The sequence below is a fragment of the Jaculus jaculus genome, chromosome 21 (genome assembly GCF_020740685.1).
Source record: "Jaculus jaculus isolate mJacJac1 chromosome 21, mJacJac1.mat.Y.cur, whole genome shotgun sequence".
NCBI lineage: Eukaryota > Metazoa > Chordata > Mammalia > Rodentia > Dipodidae > Jaculus > Jaculus jaculus.
In genome coordinates, this window is record NC_059122.1 from 3993761 (window position 1) to 4015828 (window position 22068).

Consider the following 22068-nt stretch of genomic DNA (forward strand, 5'->3'; position numbering starts at 1 on the left):
CAGATGCGTGTGTCACCTTCTGCGTTTGGCTAATGTGGGATCTGGAGCATTGGTCCTTAGGCTTTGTGAGCAAGTGACTTAACAAGCTAAGCCATCTCTCCTGCCCTGATAGGCACTTTTCAAAGAAGAAATTTAGGCGACTTTCTTTTTTCTTTTTTTTTTTTTTAATATTTTTTGTTCATTTTTTATTTATTTATTTGAGAGTGACAGACACAGAGAGAAAGACAGAGGGAGAGAGAGAGAATGGGCGCGCCAGGGCCTCCAGCCACTGCAAACGAACTCCAGACGCGTGCGCCCCCTTGTGCATCTGGCTAACGTGGGACCTGGGGAACCGAGCCTCGAACCGGGGTCCTTAGGCTTCACAGGCAAGCGCTTCACCGCTAAGCCATCTCTCCAGCCCTTAGGCGACTTTCTTGCTACCATTGCTCTAGCTGGGTTCAAGCCTCCTTATCCCATCAGGCCCACAGCCATCACCCTGCCTTGTGCCACTGACTGCTCCGTTCCTGGGTCTGTAGAAAGGAGAGACCCTGGACCAGGACATCTGTGGCCTGCTGGGGCTCCCCTGGGAATGTGCACTCCTGACAATCACATCGTTTTGCCACTGTTTGTCCCTACACAGCCACAGAAGTATGACGGGCGCTGACTTGGGTATTTGAAATAAAATCTTAGACAGGGGCTGGAGAGATGGCTTAACTGTTAAGGCCCTTGCCAGCAAAGCCAAAGGACCCAGGTTCGAGTCCCCAGGACCCACATAAGCCAGATGCACAAGGGGGTGCACGCTTCTGGAGTTTGTTTGCAGTGGCTGGAGGCCCTGGTGCGCCCATTCTCTCTCTCTCTCTGCCATTTTCTCTCTCTCAAATAAATAAATAAAAATGTATTTTAAAAAACCATACTGGGGCTGGAGAGATGGCTTAGCGGTGAAGCGCTTGCCTGTAAAGCCTGAGGACCCCGGTTCGAGGCTCGATTCCCCAGGACCCACATTAGCCAGATGCACAAGGGGCACATGTTTGCAATGGCTGGAGGCCCTGGCGTGCCCATTCTGTCTCTCCATATCTCTCTGCCTCTTTCTCTCTCTGTCTCTCTCAAATGAATAAATAAAAATTGAATAAAAAATTTTAAAAAAAAACCATCCTGAGCTGCAGGAGTAAGAATTACAGTCAGCACAAAATCCCACGTGGAAGACTGTTTGAGACAGTGGTGTCTTGTGGTTGCTCCCAGAACATCTTCCAGGGCCTGATACCACCATCTGTGCCCCCCCCCGCCCCCCACTGATATGTGGATGTAGCTCTGAAGTGAGCTCAGGGCAGAGAGGATGGGAGTCCCACACACCCAGGGCGCTCCATGTTCACCCCTTCTGAGTTTTTTGTTTTCATTTGAAATCTTAATATTCTGCGCACCATGATGTCTATTTACTGGGCTGCTGTCCCCCACAGATGCTACAAATTCATCCCTGTGTCCACGCGCGGGAGGGGGGGGCCGTGGTCCACTGCCTCCACCGTAGCCAGGCCAGTGGCCTGTACTTTCCCGTGTGGCCGCCAGGGGGCGCTGGAAAGTTACTCTCCAGGCCCAGCTTTGAGCTCAAGCATGTTTTTTAAAAAATATTTTATTTATTTATGCATTTGACAGAGAAAGTGTGGGGGGGTAGAGAGAGAGAGAAAAAAAAAATGGGCGCGCCAGGGCCTCCAGCCACTGCAAACGAAGTCCAGATGCATGTGCCACCTTGTGCATTGGCTAATGTGGGTCCTAGAAATCACACCTGGGCCCTTTGGCTTTGCAGGCAAACGCCTTAACTGCTAAGCTATCTCTCCAGCCACCCAAAGCTTTTTTTTTTTTTTTTTAATAACTAATTAATTTATTTATTTGAGAGAGAGAGATTGAGGCAGAGAGGCAGATAGAGGGGGCTGGAGAGAGAAAATGGGGCTGGGGGGGCAGGGCCTCCAGCCACTGCAAACAAACTCCAGATGCATGTGCCACTTTGTGTATCTGGCTTACGTGGGTCCTGGGGAATCGAATCTAGGTCCTTTGGTTTTGCAGGCAAGCGCCTTAACCGCTACGCCATCTCTCCAGTCCCCCAAAGCTATTTTAAGGCTGGAAATACATATGGAAAAGTTTCTGTAAATCTCTCAGGGAAAAAAAAAAAATTATCTTTACCATATAGAACCTGCCGGGTGGGATGGTGCATGTCTTTAATCCCAGCACTTGGGAGGCAGAGGTGGGAGATCAAGGCCACCCTGAGACTACACAGTGAATTCCAGGTCAGTGTGGGCTAGAGGGAGAGCTCACCCTGAAAAAAAAAAAAAAAAAACAACTAAAACAAAATATAGAACTCTCAGACAGTGGATGAAGGCAAGACACCTAGAGATTAGACAGTCTGACTTCTCAAGAAAGATGACCCTTTGGCCTTTTCACTCTTGAGTCCTGAACAGGTAAATTCTGCCCCAGGTGGACCACTGGGCTCTGGCTGGGCACAGAATGCATCATAATCATTGTTTTTTTTTTGGTTTTCCGAGGTAGGGTCTCACTCTAGCCCAGGCTGACCTGGAATTCACTATGGAGTCTCAAGGTGGCCTCGAACTCGCGGCAATCCTCCTACCTCTGCCTCCCGAGTGCTGGGATTAAAGGCATGCCATACATCATTTTGTACCTTTATCTTTAAAAAAAAAAATACAGGGCTGGAGAGATGGCTTAGCGGTTAAGCGCTTGCCTGTGAAGCCTAAGGACCCTGGTTCGAGGCTCGGTTCCCCAGGTCCCACGTTAGCCAGATGCACAAGGGGGCGCACACGTCTGGAGTTCGTTTGCAGAGGCTGGAAGCCCTGGCGCGCCCATTCTCTCTCTCTCCCTCTATCTGTCTTTCTTTCTGTGTCTGTCGCTCTCAAATAAATAAATTTTAAAAAAATTTTAAAAAAATTAAAAAAAAATACGAATATTTATTTATTTGTTTGAGAAAGAGAAAGGCAAATAGAGAGAGCAAAGAGAGAGTGGATGTGTTTGGGACTCTAGCTGCTGCAAACGAACTCCAGACGCATGCACCACCTTGTGCATCTGGCTAACATGGGTCCTTGGGAATTGAATCTGGACCCTTTGGCTTTGCAGGCAAGAGCCTTAACCACTAAGCCACCTCTGCAGCCCTTTATCTTTTAACCTTATTTTTTTTCTCTTTCTTATTTTATATGTTTTTTTTTTTAAATTTCGTTTATTTATTAGCAAGCAGAGAGAGATAGAGACATACAGAGAGAGAATGGGAGCGCCAGGGCCTCCAGTCACTACAAAGAACTCCAGACACGTGTGCCACCTTGTGCATCTGTCTAACGTGGGTCCTGGGGAATTGAACCTAGGTCCTTTGGCTGACTGCCCCAAGAGTGGATGGGTACTTGGTGTCTGGACATAGTGCGTAGCAAGAGCCCCCCAGAGGCAACTGCAGGCTAAGCCGTGAGTGCCTGGTGACTGAGAGGTGGTCACCAGGCGACAGAGAACAAGATGAGTAAAAGCAGGCTGGCCGAGAGGGCACACGAGGCGCTGGGCACTGTGGGGTTCAGGCCTGGCCCTCCAGGCTGGGCCCCCAGAGCTAGTCCAGGTTCACAACTGAAGACTTGTATTCCATCCTGATGGGAGAAGGGCAGACACGTGGGACCAAAACTGGAAAGCGGTGGAAACCAACTGCCCTCTAACTGGACTGGAGGCCCGCTCCATGGGAGGGAATACATGCCTGATACTGAAAACTTACAACAGGGGTCGTCATGAGCCCTAGGGGTGTAACGTCTGCTGCTGTCTGGCTAAGTGTATATACTATGCTTATCAAACCGCCCAGTAAGCACTTCTCTTAATATTCATACCCATATATTAATGCTACTCTCACTTTTGGTTAGAGAATCTTCTCTTTTCAGATGGCAGTGACCTTGGGATGACTCAGAAGGCATCATGGTGAGGGAAAGAAGTGACCAGAGTGCTCAGCACTGAAACATCTCTATCACACCTTCCAAGGCTCAGGGTCCATTGCGGAAGAGGTGGCAGAAAGAATGTAAGAGCCAAAGGAAGGGTAGAACTCCTTACAACGTGCTCCCTCCAGACACAAAATGTCCTGGATATCCATGACCTCACAGCGCCTGACACTACCTACACAAGACCCTCATAATAGGAGGAAAAGATCATGACATCAAAATAAAAGAGAGACTGATTGAGATGGGGAGGGGATATGATGGACAGTGGAGTTGTGAAGGGGAAATTGAGGGGGAGGGAATTATGGTTAATGTCTATAATTATGGAAGTTGTCAATAAAAAAAAGGGGGGGGGAGCTGGGCATGGCGGCACATGCCTTTAATCCCAGCACTCAGGAGGCAGAGGTAGGAGGATCACCATGAGTTCGAGGCCACCCTGAGACTCCATAGTGAATTCCAGGTCAGCCTGGGCTAGAGTGAGCCCCTACCTCAAAAAACCAAAATAAATAAATAAATAAATAAACAAACAAAAAAATGAATTAAGCCAGACGTGGTGGCGCACGCCTTTAATCCCAGCACTTGGGAGGCAGAGGTAGGAGGATCGCCGTGGGTTCGAGGCCAGCCTGAGACTCCATAGTGGATTCCAGGCCAACCTGGGCTAGAGTGAGACCCTACCTTGAAACCCACCTCCTCCCCCCCAAAAGAAATTCACTAAAAAAAAAAAAGAAAAGAAAGATGAAATGGAAAATAGATCTCACCATAGATGGGGGCACGTTTCCGTGACAGGCCACAGCCATGACATAGCGAACCGCACTCACCGTGGTTCCACGGCGGCGGGCACGTCGGCCCTGTGCTTCGCTCTAAAGAGCACGCTCTTCATCTTCATCTCAGCTGCAGAGGGCAAGACTGGCACCACGGTGCAGAACAGAGAGAGCCGAGGGGGCACAGCCGTCCCCGATGGGTTCCTCTTCTTCTGTCCAAACAGGAACTTCAGTTTTCCTTGGAACTGCATCGTCTGCTTGTTTCAAAGACAGACAGACAGACAGACAGACAGGCTGTTTGCAGATCCGCCTCAACTGCAGGAAGGGGACTTCATAGGGCCACTATCCTGCGGGGTGCTGGTGGTGGCGTCTCATCCCAAGCACCCAGGAACCCCTCCCCAATGCTATCAGTGGAGTTTAGTCTCCCAGGGACCAGCTCTGCTCTTGGATGGGTCACAGTTCATGACCTTCTTGTGCTTTCTCTGGACAACATAACTGCTATGTGCACACACGTGTGTGTGTGTGTGTGTGTGTGTGTGTGTGTGTTCACACGCAGGTAAGCATAGGCACGTAGCTCTACCTGGGCTGTCACCGATCCACACTCTGTCACCAGCCACTATTGGGCCGGAGTTCCCCGGGGCATGTCTCTGGGGGCCGTTCTTTAACTTTTATTTCCAAATTGTCATTGCTCACGCATAATGAAAAGAGTTAGGAACAACTCGATTCTGCTCATTTAGAACGCACGGTGTCGGCTAAAATGCCAGCAAGTGGCTCAGGAGTTTGTGATCAAAGAAAGCAAAATCTCTTTATAAATGGAAGGCTTGAAAGGGCTGGAGAGATGGCTTGGAAGTTAAGGCACTTGTCTGCAAAGCCTGAGGACCCACGTTCGACTCCCCACATCCCATGTAAGCCAGGCGCACAAAGATGATGCATGTGCAAAGTCACGCGTGTGCACAAGGCGGTGCATGTGTCTGGAGTTTGACTGCAGTGGCTGGAGGCCCTGATGCACCAATTCTCTCTCTCTCTCTCTCTCTCTCTCTCTCTCACACACACACACACAAAGGGAAAAAATACCAGAGCCGGGCGTGGTGGCGCACGCCTTTAATCCCAGCACTCGGGAGGCAGAGGTAGGAGGATCGCTGTGAGTTCGAAGCCAGCCTGAGACTACGTAGTGAATTCCAGGTCAGCCTGGGCTAGAGTGAGACTCTACCTCAGAAAACAAAAAACAAAACAAAAAAGTTGAAAGAGAGAGAGAGAGAGACACATGGCTTTACTGAATGAACAAACATTGGCAGCAGTCTGCTGGGTGTGGAAGATTCAAGGCGATGGTATGCTGGAAGATTCTCAATATCCAGCTCTAGGAAACACAAGATTTGCATGTCTGCCAAGTGCTTGATATTCCCACTGTGGCTGATTTCAAACTGTCAGCCTGAGGCAATTAGATCTCAGAATTCCAACAAGTCAGCGGGAGGGATGGCTCAGTGGTATTTTGGTTTCTCAAGGTAGAGTCTCATTCTAGCCCAGGCTGACCTGGAATTCACTATGGAGTCTCAGGGTGGCCTCGAACTCACAGTGATCCTCCTACCTCTGCCTCCCGAGTGCTAGGATTAAAGGCATGTGCTACCACACCTGGCCCTTTTGGGCCTCTTGATCCAAAAACCTCCTTCTTAAAGATTAAGGTTTGCGTGTATTTTTTTTTTAATTTTATTAGCATTTTCCATGAGGTTTGCATGTTTTTGACAACCAAAGATAAAAATTTAGTTTTGTCGGGGCAGGGAGGGTATTACCATGGGATATTTTTTATAATCATGGAAGTATAAAAATTTGAAAAAATAAAGACCTTTTTGAAAAAAAATAAAGCACTTCTTGAGAGCAAATGCTCCAAAAAAAAAAAAAAAACCAAGCAAACCTATTTTTGTGGGCTGGGGAGTTGGCTTAGAAGTTAAGGCGCTTGCCTGCAAAGCCAAAGGACCCAGGTTCAACTCCCCAGGACCCATGTAAGCCAGATGCACAAGGGGGCGCATGGGTCTGGAGTTCATTTGCAGTGGCTGGAGGCCCTGGCTTGCTCATTCTCTCCCCTTCTCCGTCTTTCTCTATCTCTCTGCTTTTTTTCTTTCTCAAATAAATAAATAAACACATATATATTTTTAAATCTAGATTTGTCAAAAGCAGAAATGTCCCCAGAGCAAAATCCAGTGACATGTCACTGCTGAAAGGCCAAAGGATATGTATTGCCATAAACAATGTATCGCTGGTCCACCATCACCAGGCACACTCTACCCGAGGCTGGCATGTAATATTGTTTATTTATTTGAGGGAGAGAGAAGGAGGCAGATAGAGACAGAGAATGGGTACGCCAAGGCCTCCAACCACTGCAAATGAACACCAGATACATGCGCCACCTTGTGCATCTGGCTTACGTGGGTCCTGGGAAACGAACCTGAGTCCTTTGGCTTTGCAGGCAAATGCCTTAACCGTTAAGCCATCTCTCTAGATGCAATTAATGTTTTTTTAAAAACTGCTATTAATGCCAGAACAAAACCAACAAATGAATTTTAAAAAGCTAAGGAAGACAAAATTCTGAGGCCCACCTTTGATCTGTCTGGAGAGAAAAGCAAAGCGGTCTGAGTTAGCATCACGCCAAAAGAGATCTTACATTCTATGGTGGAATGATTCCCCAAAGCCAGCTTCGGGGTGTCTCACAGGGTCAAGACTGGGGAGCCAGAGAAAGCTGGTGTGATTTTGGAAAAGTTGTGATAGGACAAGGAAGAGCTTTGGGGCTCCAGGCGTACCTCATTCACGCTTCACACAGATGTGCACTTACCCCCTCCTCCCCCCCAGGAACCACTGATGTAGAGATCCTCTGGAAAGATCACTCCAACGCAGCCAGAATGAGTGAACACAAAGCAGTTAATTACCCAGGGGTCAGAGAGCTTGAGGTCGCCCTCCAAAGAGCGGAGATTTTATTTCCATTTTATAGTTTTCATAGCCCAGTGGAGGGGGAAAGTGACCCAAGAAGATGGGGCAATTTGGCATATCAATCACTTCAGTAGTCAGGGCCACCCTAGCAATGAACTCCCCTTTTTAACTTTGTTTTAGCCTAAACATGTCTTTTCCTTCTCATCGTCCTTTTGCGCCCTTTCTGGACACTTCCTTCTTGGGGATTTTTTCCCTATCTGTTGACAAAGATAGGTTTTAGGTCCTCAGCAACTGACTCTTACAGTAACTCGGTGAATTACTTCAACTTTTAGTTTATTTTTTTTTTTCTGCCACATCATCAGGGCACCTTAGGTGTCTGCAGACACCGGGGCTTGGTCACTGGAACCCTATATAGTCCAAGTGGGACAGACAGTGACCCCTACGGCTTGAACAGGTGGTGGGGTACACAGGATTCCCCCAGGAGCCTCAGTCCAGGTTCAGGGGACAAGATCCCTCCCCCCAACCCAAGACTGATCCCAGGTAGGGTCGGGAAGGCAAGAGCCAGTGATCCTGGGAACGTCCATGATCAGGTAGAGGAGCTGTTCCCAAATGTCCTGCCTGCCAGGGGCTTGGGGGTCACTCAGAGAACTCGGGGTTGAAAGGCTGTCAAAACAATGTGGGGTCCCTAAGGCCTCTCAGGACTCCTATGGCCTAGAGGAGGACAGTACATAGGGGCTGATGTTCAAGAGGGGCAAACGCTATGTAACACAGGATCTGGGGGTGGGGGTCCCTGCTCTCTTATGAGACCAATCCTTCCCTCTCTATATGGAACTGGAAGAGGGAATCTTTTTTTTTCTTCAATTTTTTTTTTAAATTTTATTTATTTATTTATTTGAGAGCGACAGACACAGAGAAAGACAGATAGATAGAGGGAGAGAGAGAGAATGGGCGCGCCAGGGCCTCCAGCCTCTGCGAACGAACTCCAGACGCGTGCGCCCCCTTGTGCATCTGGCTAACGTGGGACCTGGGGAAACCGAGCCTCGAACCGGGGTCCTTAGGCTTCACAGGCAAGCGCTTAACCGCTAAGCCATCTCTCCAGCCCTTCAATTTTTTTTTTATTATTAACAACTTCCATGATTATAAAAAAATATTCCATTGTAATACCCTCCCTCCCCCCCCACTTTCCCCTTTGAAACTCCACTCTCCATCATTCCCCCTCCCCATCTCAATCAGTCTCTCTTTTATTTTGATGTCATGATCTTCGGAAGAGGGAATCTTCAAACATTAAGAATCCCAAGTGGTGGCAGTAAGAAAAAGGCTGCAAACCAAGACCCTGGGTGGGGAGTATGAGCTCAATTTCACCCAGCCATGATGGGGACCTCCACCGCCCCTCTCTTGGCGAGATGCTCTGAATGATTTGGGGTACACTTCAAAAAGATTTAGTTTTATTTCTTTGGATATAGACTGGCCTGTGTAGGCAAGGATGACCCTGAACTTCTTTGTTTTTAATATTTTAAATATTTTTTTGCTTTTGGTTTTTTGAGGTAGGGTCTCACTCTAGCTCAGGCTGACCTGGAATTCACTAGGGAGTCTCAGGGTGGCCTCGAACTCACAGCGATCCTCTTACCTCTGCCTCCCGAGTGCTGGCATTAAAGGCATGTGCCACCACGCCTGGCTTTAATATTTTTAATTTTTTAAATTTTCTTTATTTGAGAGAGAGATGGGGGAAGAGAGAGGAAGAATGCGCGTGGGTGTGCCAGGGCCTCCAGCCACTGCAGATGAACTCCAGACGCACGCACCGCCTTGAGCATCTGGCTTATGTGGGTCCTGGGGAATCGAACCTGGGTCCTCAGGCTTCACAGGCAAGTGCCTAAACCACTGAGCCATCTCTCCAGCCCCAACTCTGGACTTCTGATCCTCCTGCTTCTACCTCCTGAGTGCTGGTATTATGGGTGTGTGACGCCACATCCAACTGATGTAGGACTAACAGGCAGGCACTCCCTCAACTGAACTACGTCTCCAACATTAGAGAAGTTTTTTTGAGCCAGGCATGGTGGCAGAGATAGAAGGATTGCCGTGAGTTCAAGGCCACCCAGAGACTCCACAGTGAGTTCCAGGTCAGCCTGGACAAGAGTGAGACCCTACCTTGAAAAGCCAAAAAAAAAAAAAGAAAAAAGAAAAGTCTTTAGGGGGGGTGCTGGAGAGATGGCTTAGTGGTTAAGGCGTTTGCCTACAAAGCCAAAGGACCTAGGTTCGATCCCTCAGGGCCCATGGAAACCAGATGCACAGGAGGCACATGTGTCTGGAGTTCGTTTGCAGTGGCTGGAGGTCCTGGTGCGTCCATTCTCTCTCTGTCTCTCTCCCTGTGTCTGACTCTGTCTCTTGTCAAATAAATTTTTTTTTAAAAAAAGTTTTTTGTTTTGTTTTTCGAGGTGAATTCCAGGTCAGCCTGGGCTAGAGTGAGACCCTACTTTGAAAAACCAAAAAAATTTTTTTTTTAATTTTGCCTCATTTATTTATTAGACAGTGAGAGAGACAGAGGGAGAGAGAGAGAGAATGGAAGTGCTAGAGCCTCCAGCCACTGCAGATGAACTCTAGATACATGTGACACTTTGTGCATCTGGCTTACGTGGGTCCTTGGGAATGGAACCTGGGTCCTTAGATTTCACGGACAAGTGCCTTAAGCCCTAAGCCATTTCTCCAGCCCATTAAATTTAAAAAAAATTTTTGAGGTAGGGTGTCATTGTAGCCCAGGCTGACCTGGAATTCACTCTGTAGTCTCCGGGTGGCCTTGAACTCACAGTGATCCTCCTACCTCTGCCTCCCAAATGCTGGGATTAAAGGTGTGCGCCACCATGCCTGGTTTAACTTGATTTTTATTTATTTATTTATTTTTTTTTTGGATTTTTGAGGTAGTGTCGCTAGTCCAGGCAGACCTGGAATTCACTGTGGAGTCTCAGGGTGGCCTTGAAGTCATGGCGATCCTCCTACCTCTGCCTCCCCTGAGCGCTGGGATTAAAAGCGTGCGCCACCACATCTGGCTTTAACTTAAATTTTTTAAAGAAAATATTTTATTTTACTTATTTGAGAGAGAGAGGGAGGAGAAGGAAGAGAGAGAAAATGGTCACCCCAGGGCCTGGAGCCACTGCAAAAAGAACTCCAGTCGCGTGCACCACCTGGCTTACGTGGGTCCTGGGGAATCGAACCTGGGTCCTTTTGGCTTTGCAGGCAAGCACCTTAATCACTAAGCCATCTCTCCAGCCCTAAACTTAAATTTTTTTTTTTACCAGTTCTGCCAGCTTATGAACCAGGAACCTGCACACGGAGCTTGCCCACTCTGCCCCTGCGTCCTCTTCGCTGGGACAGAACATGGTATTCTGCACGTCCCTGCCCGCCGCCTGCCCACTCACCAGGAAGCCCGACGTGCTGTCCAGGAGGCAACGCACCCGGCAGATGAAGCAGCGGGTCAGGAAGGCGCAGTACTCGGAGGGCGGGCCCTCGCCTCCCTCCTGGGCCCTGAGCAGTCTCCCCAAGATGGTGTCATCTGCTAAGACAGCATAGGAGCGTGGGGGTGAGTTTCCATGTCCACTGAGAGACATCGAGGCAGCAGATAAGCCACCCTCCCCGCTGGGCATGTAACATGTCACCTGGGATGGAACACGTGTCTCTTCATGAGCCACAGCCACAATACCACCACCCCGCATCCCCCATGGCAAAAGAGACAGCACTTCAGGGAATTTCACCTTCAATGTCCCTGCCCTTAATGACATCATGGCTAGCACTGTTGCAGGCGTGACTCTAGGGTCACTTGCTTATCGTGGCTCATTTGAGCAGCGTAAATGACAGGGATTGTGAGCACCTAGAGTCTGTGTTCTGTTCTCATCTGGACAAGATGAAGGACATTGACGCATGTGGAGGGTGTATGGAGACTTGTCTTTGAATTATTTAAAGTCTCTGTGGAAAAAAAAAAATTTTTTTTTTTTTTGAGGTAGGGTCTCACTCTGGCCCAGGCCGACCTGGAATTCATTATGTGGTCTCAGGGTGGCCCCGAACTCACGGCGATCCTCCTACCTCTGCCTCTGGAAAAAAAAAAAAAATTTTTAAATGGGCTGGAGAGATGGCTTAGCAGTTAAGGTGCTCACCTGCAAAGCCTAAGGAACCATGTTCCAGTCTCCAGATCCCGCGTAAGCCAGACACACAAAGGTGAGGCAAGCACAAGGTCGCACTTGCCCACTAGGTGGCGCAAGCTTCTGGAGTGCAATTGCAGTGGCTGAGGCCCTTGTGTGCCAATTCTTTCTCGCTCTCTCTTACTAAAATAAAAATAAAGCTGGGCGTGGCGGCGCACACCTTTAATCCCAGCACTTGGGAGGCAGAGGTAGGAGGATCACCGTGAGTTCAAGGCCACCCTGAGACTCCAGAGTGAATTCCAGGTCAGCCTGGGCTAGAGTGAGACCCTACCTTGAAAAACTTAAAAATTTAAAAAAATTAAGTTAAATAAAGTCTTTGTGTGGCTGGAGAGATGGCTTAGCGGTTAAACGCTTGCCTGTGAAGCCTAAGGGCCCTGGTTCGATTCCCCAGGACCCATGTTAGCCAGATGCACAAGGGGGCGCACGCGTCTGGAGTTCGTTTGCAGCCACACAGAGCCCAGGGATGGACCAACTGCAGGAGGTCTCTGGAGACAGTGAAATCCATCCCTGTGAGCACAGAGGGAAGGGGGGGTGCCAGTGGGGTGGGCCCACCTGTCTCAGTGCGCGGGGACTGACCAAACACCACCCGTGGAGGGTCCATGGCCCAGTGCAGCTGCCGGCGGAAATCATGGCGGTCGTCCACGTGGATGTAGTCATAAATGTTTTGGTGCATCACGTCTGTCTGAAATGTAGAAGCTGTTACCGGGCTGGAGGGGACAAGCCAAAGGACCCAGGTTCGATTCCCCAGGACCCACGTAAGCCAGATGCACAAGGGGGCGCATGCATCTGGAGTTCGTTTGCAGTGGCTGGAGGCCCTGGTGCGCCCATTCTCTCTCTCTCTCTCTCTCTCTCTCTCTCTACCTCTTAAATAAATAAAAAGTAAAATAAGCCGGGCGTGGTGGCGCACGCCTTTGATCCCAGCACATGGGAGGCAGACGTAGGAGGATCGCCGTGAGTTCGAGGCCACCCTGAGACTACATAATGAATTCCAGGTCAACCTAGGCTAGAGCAAGACCCTACCTCAAAAATAAATAAATAAATAAATAAATAAAAAAGAATGTGGGCTTAGCTGTTAAGGTGCTTGCTTGTGAGCCCTAAGAACCTGAGTTTGATTCCCCAGAACCCACGTAGGTCACAGGGTGACTCACGTGTCTGGGGTTCGTTTGCAATGGTCGAAGGCCCAAACACTCCCATTCTCTCTCTCTCTCTCTCAAACAGATTAAAAATAAAGAAAGAAAGAAACCAGGCATGGTGGCGCACGCCTGTAATCACAGCACTCAGGAGGCAGAGGTAGGAGGATTTCCATGAGTTCAAGGACACCCCAAGACTATGTAGTGAATTCCAGGTCAGCCTGGGCTAGAGAGAAACCCTACTTTGCAAAATAAATAAATATTAAATAAATAAATAAATAAATGACTGTAACTAGCAGAGACTGAAGGAGATGGTTTAATAAGTAAAATGCTTTTGCCCTACAAGCAACTGAACCTGAGTTTAGTTTCTCTGGACCCACATAAAAGCCAGGTGTGGCAAAGAATGAACTCCCAGTGGAGGCTGAGACAGGAGGATCCTTTGGGGCTTGCTAGCCAGGTAGTCTGGCTGATTCAATGAGGCCCAAGCTCAGGACACTGAAGAGACACTGTCTTAGATGGATAGACAGACAGACAGATGACAGAGGGATAGACAACTGAACTTCCATGAATACCAACACACACAAATGTAACTGGCAACCCCACCCTTGGTGGGGTTTTTTTTTTGTTTTTTGTTGTTTTTTTTTTTGTAGTCTCAGGGTGGCCCCGAACTCATGGCGATCCTTGTACCTCTGTCTCCCGAGTACTGGGATTAAAGGTGTGTGCCATCACACCCCGCGGCCCTCTCTTCTTAAAGAAAAAAAAATTATTTGAGAGATAGAAAAAGGGAGAGGAAGTTATGGATGTGGGCTTGGGAGTGCCAGGACCTCCCATGATTGCAAGAACCTCCAGGCACATGTGCCATTTTGGGCATCGGGCTTTACGTGGGTCCTTGAGGAATCAAACCTGGGCCATTAGACTCTGCAAGCAAGCATCCTTAACCATTGAGCCATCTCTCCATCCCCCACCTGATCATTTTTCAACACACACTCTATTTTTATTACCTTTTAAGCTTTTACTATTGTAAATGTCCTTGTTTCCCAGCTCCTCCTGGAAAGTCTTCCTATCTTAGGACCTTCTGAGAGATGTCACATCTGCTTAACTTGCCACCCAGGACTTCCTCTGTGCTTAAAATTTTGTATTGTGAACTCATCTTCAGAAGATATATTTCTCTTTTTTTTAAAAAAAAATATTTTTATTGGGCTGGAGAGATGGCTTAGCACTTAAGGCACTTGCTTGCAAAGCCAAAGGACCCAGGTTCAATTCCCCAGGACCCATGTAAAGCCAGATGCACAAGGTGTCTGGAGTTTCTTTACAGTGGATAGAGACACTGGCAAGTACATTCTTTCTATCTGCCCCCCCCCCACACTCTTTCTCTTTCTCAGACAATAAATAAATAAAAATAAAATTTATTTTTTTATTTTTCATAAAACATTTTATTTTTACTAATTATTTCAGAGAAAGAGAAAGAAGTGGGGGGGGGGGGGAAGGAACAAAGACAGAGAGGCAGATAGGGAATGGGTATGCCAGGGTTTCCAGCTGCTGCAAATGAGCCCAAGACATGTGCCACCTTGTGCATCTGGCTCATGTGGGTCCTGGAGAATTGAACCTGGGTCCTTTAGCTTTGAAGGCAAGCACCTTAACTGCCATCTCTTCAGCCCCATAAAAATAAAATTTAAGCCGGGTGTGGTGGCACACGCCTTTAATCCCAGCACTTGGGAGGCAGAAGTAGGAGGATCGCCGTGAGTTTGAGACCACCCTGAGACTCCATAGTGAATTCCAGGTCAGCCTGAGCTAGAGTGAGACCCTACCTCCAAAAACAAACAAACAAACAAAAAATTTATTTGCAAGGAGAGAGAAAACGAGAATGGGCACACAAGGCCTCTTGCTACTGCAAAGGAACTGCACACGCATGTACCACTTCGTGTGTCTGGTTTTAACGTGGGTACTGGGGAATTGAACCCAGGCCGTTAGGCTTTGCAAGTAAGGGTCTTTGACCACTGAGACATCTCTCTAACCCCAGAGGGGATATTTCTGCTGGGTGGCCTGTTGAATGCAACGCAAGGGTCCCACTTTTGCTTCTCTGGGTGCCTCTGTGAGTCCATCTGTCCTCATTGCATTAGTTTTTAGACTGGAAACTCCAGGGCCTGCTCTGTGCCAGAAACAAGAACAGACGCATTTGTGCCTTTCCACAAGGTCAGATTTGTTGAATAACAATAAACTCACTGGGCTGCAGAGATGGCTTAGAGGTTAAGGCGCTTGCCTGTGAAGCCTAAGGACCCCGGTTTGAGGCTTGATTCCCCAGGACCCACGTGAGCCAGATGCACAAGGGGGCGCACGCGTCTGGAGCTCGTTTGCAGGGGCTGGTGGCCTGGCGCACCCATTCTCTCTCTCTCAAACAAATAAATAAATAACTAAAAATAAAATATTTTTTAAAACACAATAAATTCACAATCTATATTGACTTTATTGGCTACAACTTTCCAAGCAGACTCAATTTCCCTTGATAAGTGGCCATTTGCAAACATGGGTTCTTTTATCCCTATTTTTTTTTTCGAGGTAGGGTCTCACTCTAGCCCAGGCTGACCTGGAATTCACTATGGAGCCTCAGGGTGGCCTCGAACTCACGGCGATTCTCCTACCTCTGCCTCCCGAGTGTTGGGATTAAAGGCGTGTGCCACCATGCCCAGCTTATCCTTATCTTTTTTAAAAAATATTTTATTTTTATTTATTTGAGAGAAAGAGATAGAGAAATAGGCAGAGAGAGAGAATGGGTGCACCAGGGCCTCCGGCCAATGCAAACGAACTCCAGACACGTGTGCTCCCTTGTGCATCTGGCTAACGTGGGTCCTGGGGAATCAAGCCTTGAACCAGGGTCCTTAGGCTTCACAGGCAAGCGCTTAACCGCTAAACCATCTCTCCAGCCCCCGCTGAATTATTTTTTGGTTTTAGAAGAAAATCATTTAAAGTTCTTTAAAGAAATTACAAGTTTATAGCTGCGCGTCTTGTGTTTGACTGGTACCTTATTTTACTAGTCTCTCTTTTTTTTAATAGGTAGGTTTTCAGTTTATTGTAGACTGACTTGGAACTCTGTACAGTGCTGTGCTGGACTTGAACTCACTAAGATCCTCCTACCTTTGCCAAGTGTTAGACTTAAAGGCATGCATATGCCCAGGCGTGGTGATACAGGCTTTAATCCCAGCACTCGGGAGGCAGAGGTAGGAGGACTGCCAAGAGTTCAAGGCCACCCTGAGACTGCATAGTGAATTCCACATCAGCGTGGGCTGGAGCGAGATCCTACCTCAAAACCCCAGCCCCCCCACCCAAAAAAGGTGTGCATATGGTGACATAAACATTCTTTCAACTGATTCCGGGTCATTTGTTTTGAGACTTTTTGAAATTCTTAGGGGTAAGCTGAAATGCTATTTTTGCTTCATTTACCTGGTGGAAGCCCAGATAGTCTGCGATTGTTGCTGACGCGTAAAAGATCATCCCTTCCGCACTCACGACCAGGGCAAAGCCATTGAGAGACTAGGGGGAAAACAAAATCGAACAAGAAAATTGAGTTGTCTCACCCAAAATAAATGTTTGGTGTATATTTCGGCCTTTTTTCCTGCTCTGTTGTTCATCTTTATTTTTGTTGTTGTTTAAAAATTTTTTTTTAATGTATTTGAGACATAGGGAGAGAGAGGGAGAGACAGATAATGAGAGAGAATGGGCCCGCCTGGGTCTTCAGCCACTGCAAAGGAACTCCAGATGCATGTGCCACCTTGTGCATCTGGCTCACATGGGTCCTGGGGGATCGAACTGGGGGCCTTTGGCTTTACAGGCAAGTGCCTTAACCACTAAGCCATCTTCCCAGCCCTAATTTATTTATTTATTTATTTAAGAGAGAAAGAGGCAGAGAATGGGCACTCCAGGGCCTTCAGCCACTGCATACGAACTTCAGACTCATGCGCCACCTTGTGCATCTGGCTTACGCAGGTCCTGGGGAATCGAACCTGAGTCCTTTGGCTTTGCAGGCAAGGTTAAGGCTTAGCCACCACGCCCAGCTAAGAACTTTTTAAAGTTTTATTTTTGCTTATTTACTTATATAATGGAGACAGAGAGGAGGGTGGGAGGAAGAGAGAGAAAGACACAGTGAGAATGGGCGTGCCAGGGCCTCCAGCCACTGCAAACAAACTCCAGACGCGTGTGCCACCTTGTGCATCTGGCTCACGTGGGTCCTGGGGAATTGAGCCTCAAACCGGGGTCCTTAGGCTTCACAGGCAATCGCTTAACTGCTAAGCCATCTATCCAGCCCTGACCATTAGTTTTCATTTGTTTTGTTCACCAATGAGACTCAACACATTTTGTACGCACACTGATAACTTGAATTTCCTCCTTAATGAATGGATTGTGCACACTACGTGCAGATTTCTCTAACAGCCTTTGCACATACCAACTCCTGAGAGCATGTGAAACGCTGAAATTCAAAGCTAGGTAACCCAGAAATAAAAGTAAAAATAAAGTATTTTTAAAAAGGGGGGCTGGAGGGATGGCTTAGTGGTTAAGGTGTTTGCCTGCAAAGCCAAAGGACCCAGGTTTGATTCCCCAGGACCCACGTTAGCCAGATGCACAAGGGGGCGCACACGTCTGGAGTTCGTTTGCAGAGGCTAAAGGCCTTGGCGCGCCCATTCTCTCTCTATCTCCCCCTTTCCCTCTGTCAAATAAATAAATAAAAAGAAAATATTTTAAATTAAAAAGAAAAGGGGGGGCTGGAGAGATGGCTTAGTGGTTTAGGCACTTGCCTGCCAAGCCTAAAGACCTAGGTTCAACTCCCCAGAACCCACATAAACACGATGTACATGGTGGCACATACGTCCGGAGTTCATTTGCAGTGGCTAGAAGCCCTGGCGTGCCCATTCTCTCTCTCTCTCTCGCTCTCAAATAAATAAAACTTTTAAAAAAAGTGAAAACTTGGGAGGCAGGGGTAGGAGGATCTCTGTGAGTCTGAAGCCACCCTGAGACTACAGAGTGAATTCCAGGCCAGCCTGGGCTAAAGCAAGATCCTGTCTCAAAAAAACAAATAAACAATGCTGGGCGTGGTGGCACACGCCTTTAATCCCAGCACTTGGGAGGCAGAGGTAGAAGGATCACCGTGAGTTCGAGGCACCCTGAGAGAACCACAGTGAATTCCAGGTCAGCCTGAGCTAGAGTGAGACCCCACCTCGAAAAACCAAACCCTCCCCCCCAAAAAACAAGTAAACAAGCAAAAAAGAGTGATATTTAGCAAATTATAGAATTTAAGAAAAAAAAAAACAGGCAAATTCTTTGAAACATATAACAAAAGTGATAACAGACTAGAATGTCTTATAGCATTATATTCATTTTCTGTTTGCCTCTTTTAGGTGCTAGAGATTTCTCTCCAGTCCTACCTATTATCTATTAAACAAAGTGAGTTTCTTTTCCCTCCTTCCTTCCCTCCTTTCTCTCTCTCTCTTCTTTCTTTTTTGAGAGAGAGAATTGGCACACCAGGGCCTCCAGCCACTGCAAACTAACTCCAGACGCGTGCGCCCCCTTGTGCATCTGGCTAACGTGGGTCCTGGGGAACCGAGCCTCGAACCAGGGTCCTTAGGCTTCACAGGCAAGTGCCTTAAATGCTATCTCTCCAGCCCTTGAAAAATATTTTTAATGCTGGGTGTGGTGGCGCATGCCTTTAATCTTTTGGGAGGCAGAGGTAGAAGGGTCACTATGAGTTCAAAGCCAGCTTGAGACTACATAGTGAATTCCAGGTCAACCTTGGCTAGAACAAGATCCTACCTCAGACACTTAGAAAATTGTTTTTTTAAATTTTGTTTATTTACTTGAAAAAGAATGAGGAAGTATGAGGGCACCATGATCTCCAGTTGCTGCAAATGAATTCCAGTAGCAATGCACCAGTTTGTGCATCTGTTTTTTTTTTTTTAATTATTTAATTTAATTTATTTGAGAGAGAGAGAGACAATGGGCATGCCAAGGCCTTCAGCCACTGCAAACAAACTCCAGATGCATGCACCACCTTGTGTATCTGGCTTACATGGGTTCTGGGGAATCGAACCTGAGTCCTTAGGCTTTGCAGGCAAGCATCTTAACCGCTAAGTCATCTTTCCACCCCCTGGCCACAGTTTTTTTTTTTTTTTTTTTTTTTTAGGTAGGGTTTAACTCTAGCCCAGGCTGACCTGGAATTCACTGTGTAGTTTCAGGGTGGCCTCGAACTCACAGCGATCCTCCTACCTCTGCCTCCTGAGTGCTGGGGACTAACGGCATGCGCCACCGTGCCCAGCTCCAGCTTTTTTTTTTAAACATAGGTTTGAGGGTCAAACTTGGGCTGTCATGCCGACACAGCGATCACTTTAAGGACTGAGCCCAGCCCTCAGCTTTTATAAATGGGCCTAAACCCATTTGAACACATGTGTTATGAAGGGAAAGAGAGTAAATGACCAGGACATACAGGAGGAGGTGGTCAGGGTCACTGATCACGAGAACCGCTAAGCCACACTACACACAGTTGATTTTTTTTCTCTCCACACTGTGAGGACAGTTTCAAAGGCTGGTGACAGCAAACTCAGGGAATGTAGAGACTGAAAAGCTCAGTCATGGACGAAGACCACTCCCAGTTCCTTGTGAAAGTAAATACATCCTCTCTGGGCCCAAGGAACCTACTCTGTGTTTCTTAGGCTTAGTCATGTTCCGGTTCATTAAAATCAACATGTAAGAAGCTGGTGGGTGCACGCCTTTAATCCCAGCACTTGGGATGCAGAGGTAGGAGGATCGCTGTGAGTTCGAGGCCACCCTGAGACTCCATAGTGAATTCCAGGGCAGCCTGAGCTAGAGTGAGACCCTACCTCGAATAAAAACAAAAATCCACATGTAAAACAGTCTGATCACAGCTTGCCACATAGAGCATGGGATGTTTTTGTTCTGTTTAGGGCCGGAGAGATGGCTCAAGGGTTAAAGATTCTTGCTTGCAAAGCTTGATGGATCTGGTTTGATTCCACAGTACCCACATAAAAACCAGCTGCACAAGTGCCATATGTATCTGGAGTTTGTTTGCAGCAGCAGCAGGAGGAGGAGGCCCTGATGTGCCCATGCTCTCTCTCTCTCTCTCTCTCTAAGAAACAAAGATATTTTATAAAATAAAATGTCTGTTTACTTCCTTGGGGTGGATTGGTTCCCTTGTAAAGACAGGACACTTCCAGACGTCATAATAGACAATGACTCTTTTTTGATAAGGCCCCAAAAGTACAGGCAAAAATACAAGAATGATCAAAGAAGATGGAAGCTTAGAAGGAGAAAGAAAGAAATAATGAATGAATGGAAGAGAAAAATAGTAGGATTATATGAATTCTATATGTCAACATCAGGGGCAACAGACAAGAGGGGAGAAAGGCTTTGCAGACTCCAACTGATGACGGGTTAAAATCCAGAATATTCATGGGGCTCAAACAGCTCAATAGTAAAAAGAAAGATAATAGTCTGGTTTAACCATGCACAAGTGATCTGAGCAGGTATTGCTTTTTAAATATTTTATTTTATTTTTATTTGACAGAGAAAGAGGGAGAGAGAGAGAGAGAGAGAATGGGCGTGCCAGGGCCTCCAGCCACTGCAAACAAACAAACTTCAGATGCATGCGCCCCCTTGTGCATCTGGCTAAAGTGGGTCCTGGGGAATCGAACCTGGGTCCTTTGGCTTTGCAGGCAAACGCCTTAATCCTTAAGCCATCCCTCCAGCCCTGAGCAGACATCTCTTAAAAGAAGATACCATAAAAGCCGGGGGTGGTGGCGCACGTCTTTAATCCCAGCACTCGGGAGGCAGAGGTAGGAGGATCGCCGTGAGTTCGAGGCCACCCTGAGACTACAGAGTGAGTTCCAGGTCAGCCTGGGCTACAGTGAGACCCTTCCTCACTGTTGGGGGTTGTGGCTGTGGGAGGAGAACGGAGTCCAGCTCAATCCATGGGCTCCGTGTTCTACCTGGACAGGGTGTGACCTTGCACCCTATTCAGGAAGGAAAACCACATTGATTTCCTGCCCGACAATGAACGTATAATTCACAAAGAAGAGTCAGTCGCAGCTTTTGTGAACGTCAGAGGAAACACTTGCGGAGGTTTTCGCTGCCTCAGTAATTGATGGGGGAAGCCGTAACATGTGGAAGCCAGTCGAAAGGATGTTTGGGGTGACGGGTGACTCGGGAGGTTGGAGTAGGTTGCTGGGCCAGATGCGACATGCCACAGGGCTCCTGACTCACGTACCTTGCAGCGATGGCACGGGGGTGGGGGTGGGGAGATACCCAGGTGATGACTTCTGTGCCATGTACGTTTTGTGTGGTCTCAGCGAGAAATCTGGGTATCCATATACGAATGCTACCCTTACTTCCTTGTTTGTACAACGGTCACTCCTACTGGCAAGGGTCTGTGCTAGATCAACCCACACTGCCTGTCCATCTACTGACCTCTTGAGCTGGCCACAGACTATGGGCATGCTATAATTCGCGAGCAGCTCCAGGGAAACGTGTTGGCTCCTCTCTGGCATCTGTGGGTAAGGGGAATGGACAGCCACATTGCTGTCAGAAAACACCTGACCAAGAGCAGCTTGTGGGAGGAAAGGTTTTGTGTTTATTTTTTTTATTTTTTTTATTTTGGCTCACAGACTCGAGGGGAAGCTCCATGATGGCATGAGCAGAGGGTGGACATCACCCCCTGGCCAACATCAGGGGGACCATAGCAACAGGAGAGTGTGCCAAACCCTGGCAAGGGGCCACTGGCTATAACACCCGTAAGCCCGCCCCCAACAATATGCCGCCTCCAGGGATTGTTAATTCCCAAATCTCCATCAGCTAGGAACCTAAGCCCAAGTTTATGGGGTACACCTGAATCAAACCACCACACTGGACCATCCCATTTGTGAGTCTCTAACAATGTGTCCCAGACACACCCTGCTAGGATCGGGCTGGGGTGGGGAGAGACCATGGGGACATTTGGGATTTCATTGTTGATATCACTGCATAAAAGAGCAGATTTGCCTCCGCGGCTGATTCCCCAGAAAGGAAATGGTCCTTTTCCTTTTAATGCTGACTTAACACTCAGACCAGAAGCAGCCCCCACCCCCCAGGGAACAACGTG

General features: G+C 47.8%; 1 protein-coding gene across 1 annotated transcript in view; it reads right to left on the bottom strand.

Moving 5' to 3' along the window:
• The window catches only part of Ahrr (aryl-hydrocarbon receptor repressor), a 134756-nt gene that overhangs the window by 7400 nt on the left and 105288 nt on the right, over positions 1-22068 (bottom strand). The window contains exons 5-8 of the mRNA XM_045139392.1: positions 16371-16460; positions 12355-12484; positions 11026-11159; positions 4754-4950 (exon numbers count right to left, since the gene is read on the bottom strand). Coding sequence (XP_044995327.1) covers positions 4754-4950; positions 11026-11159; positions 12355-12484; positions 16371-16460 — 551 coding nt within the window. The remainder of the gene's footprint in view (positions 1-4753; positions 4951-11025; positions 11160-12354; positions 12485-16370; positions 16461-22068) is intronic.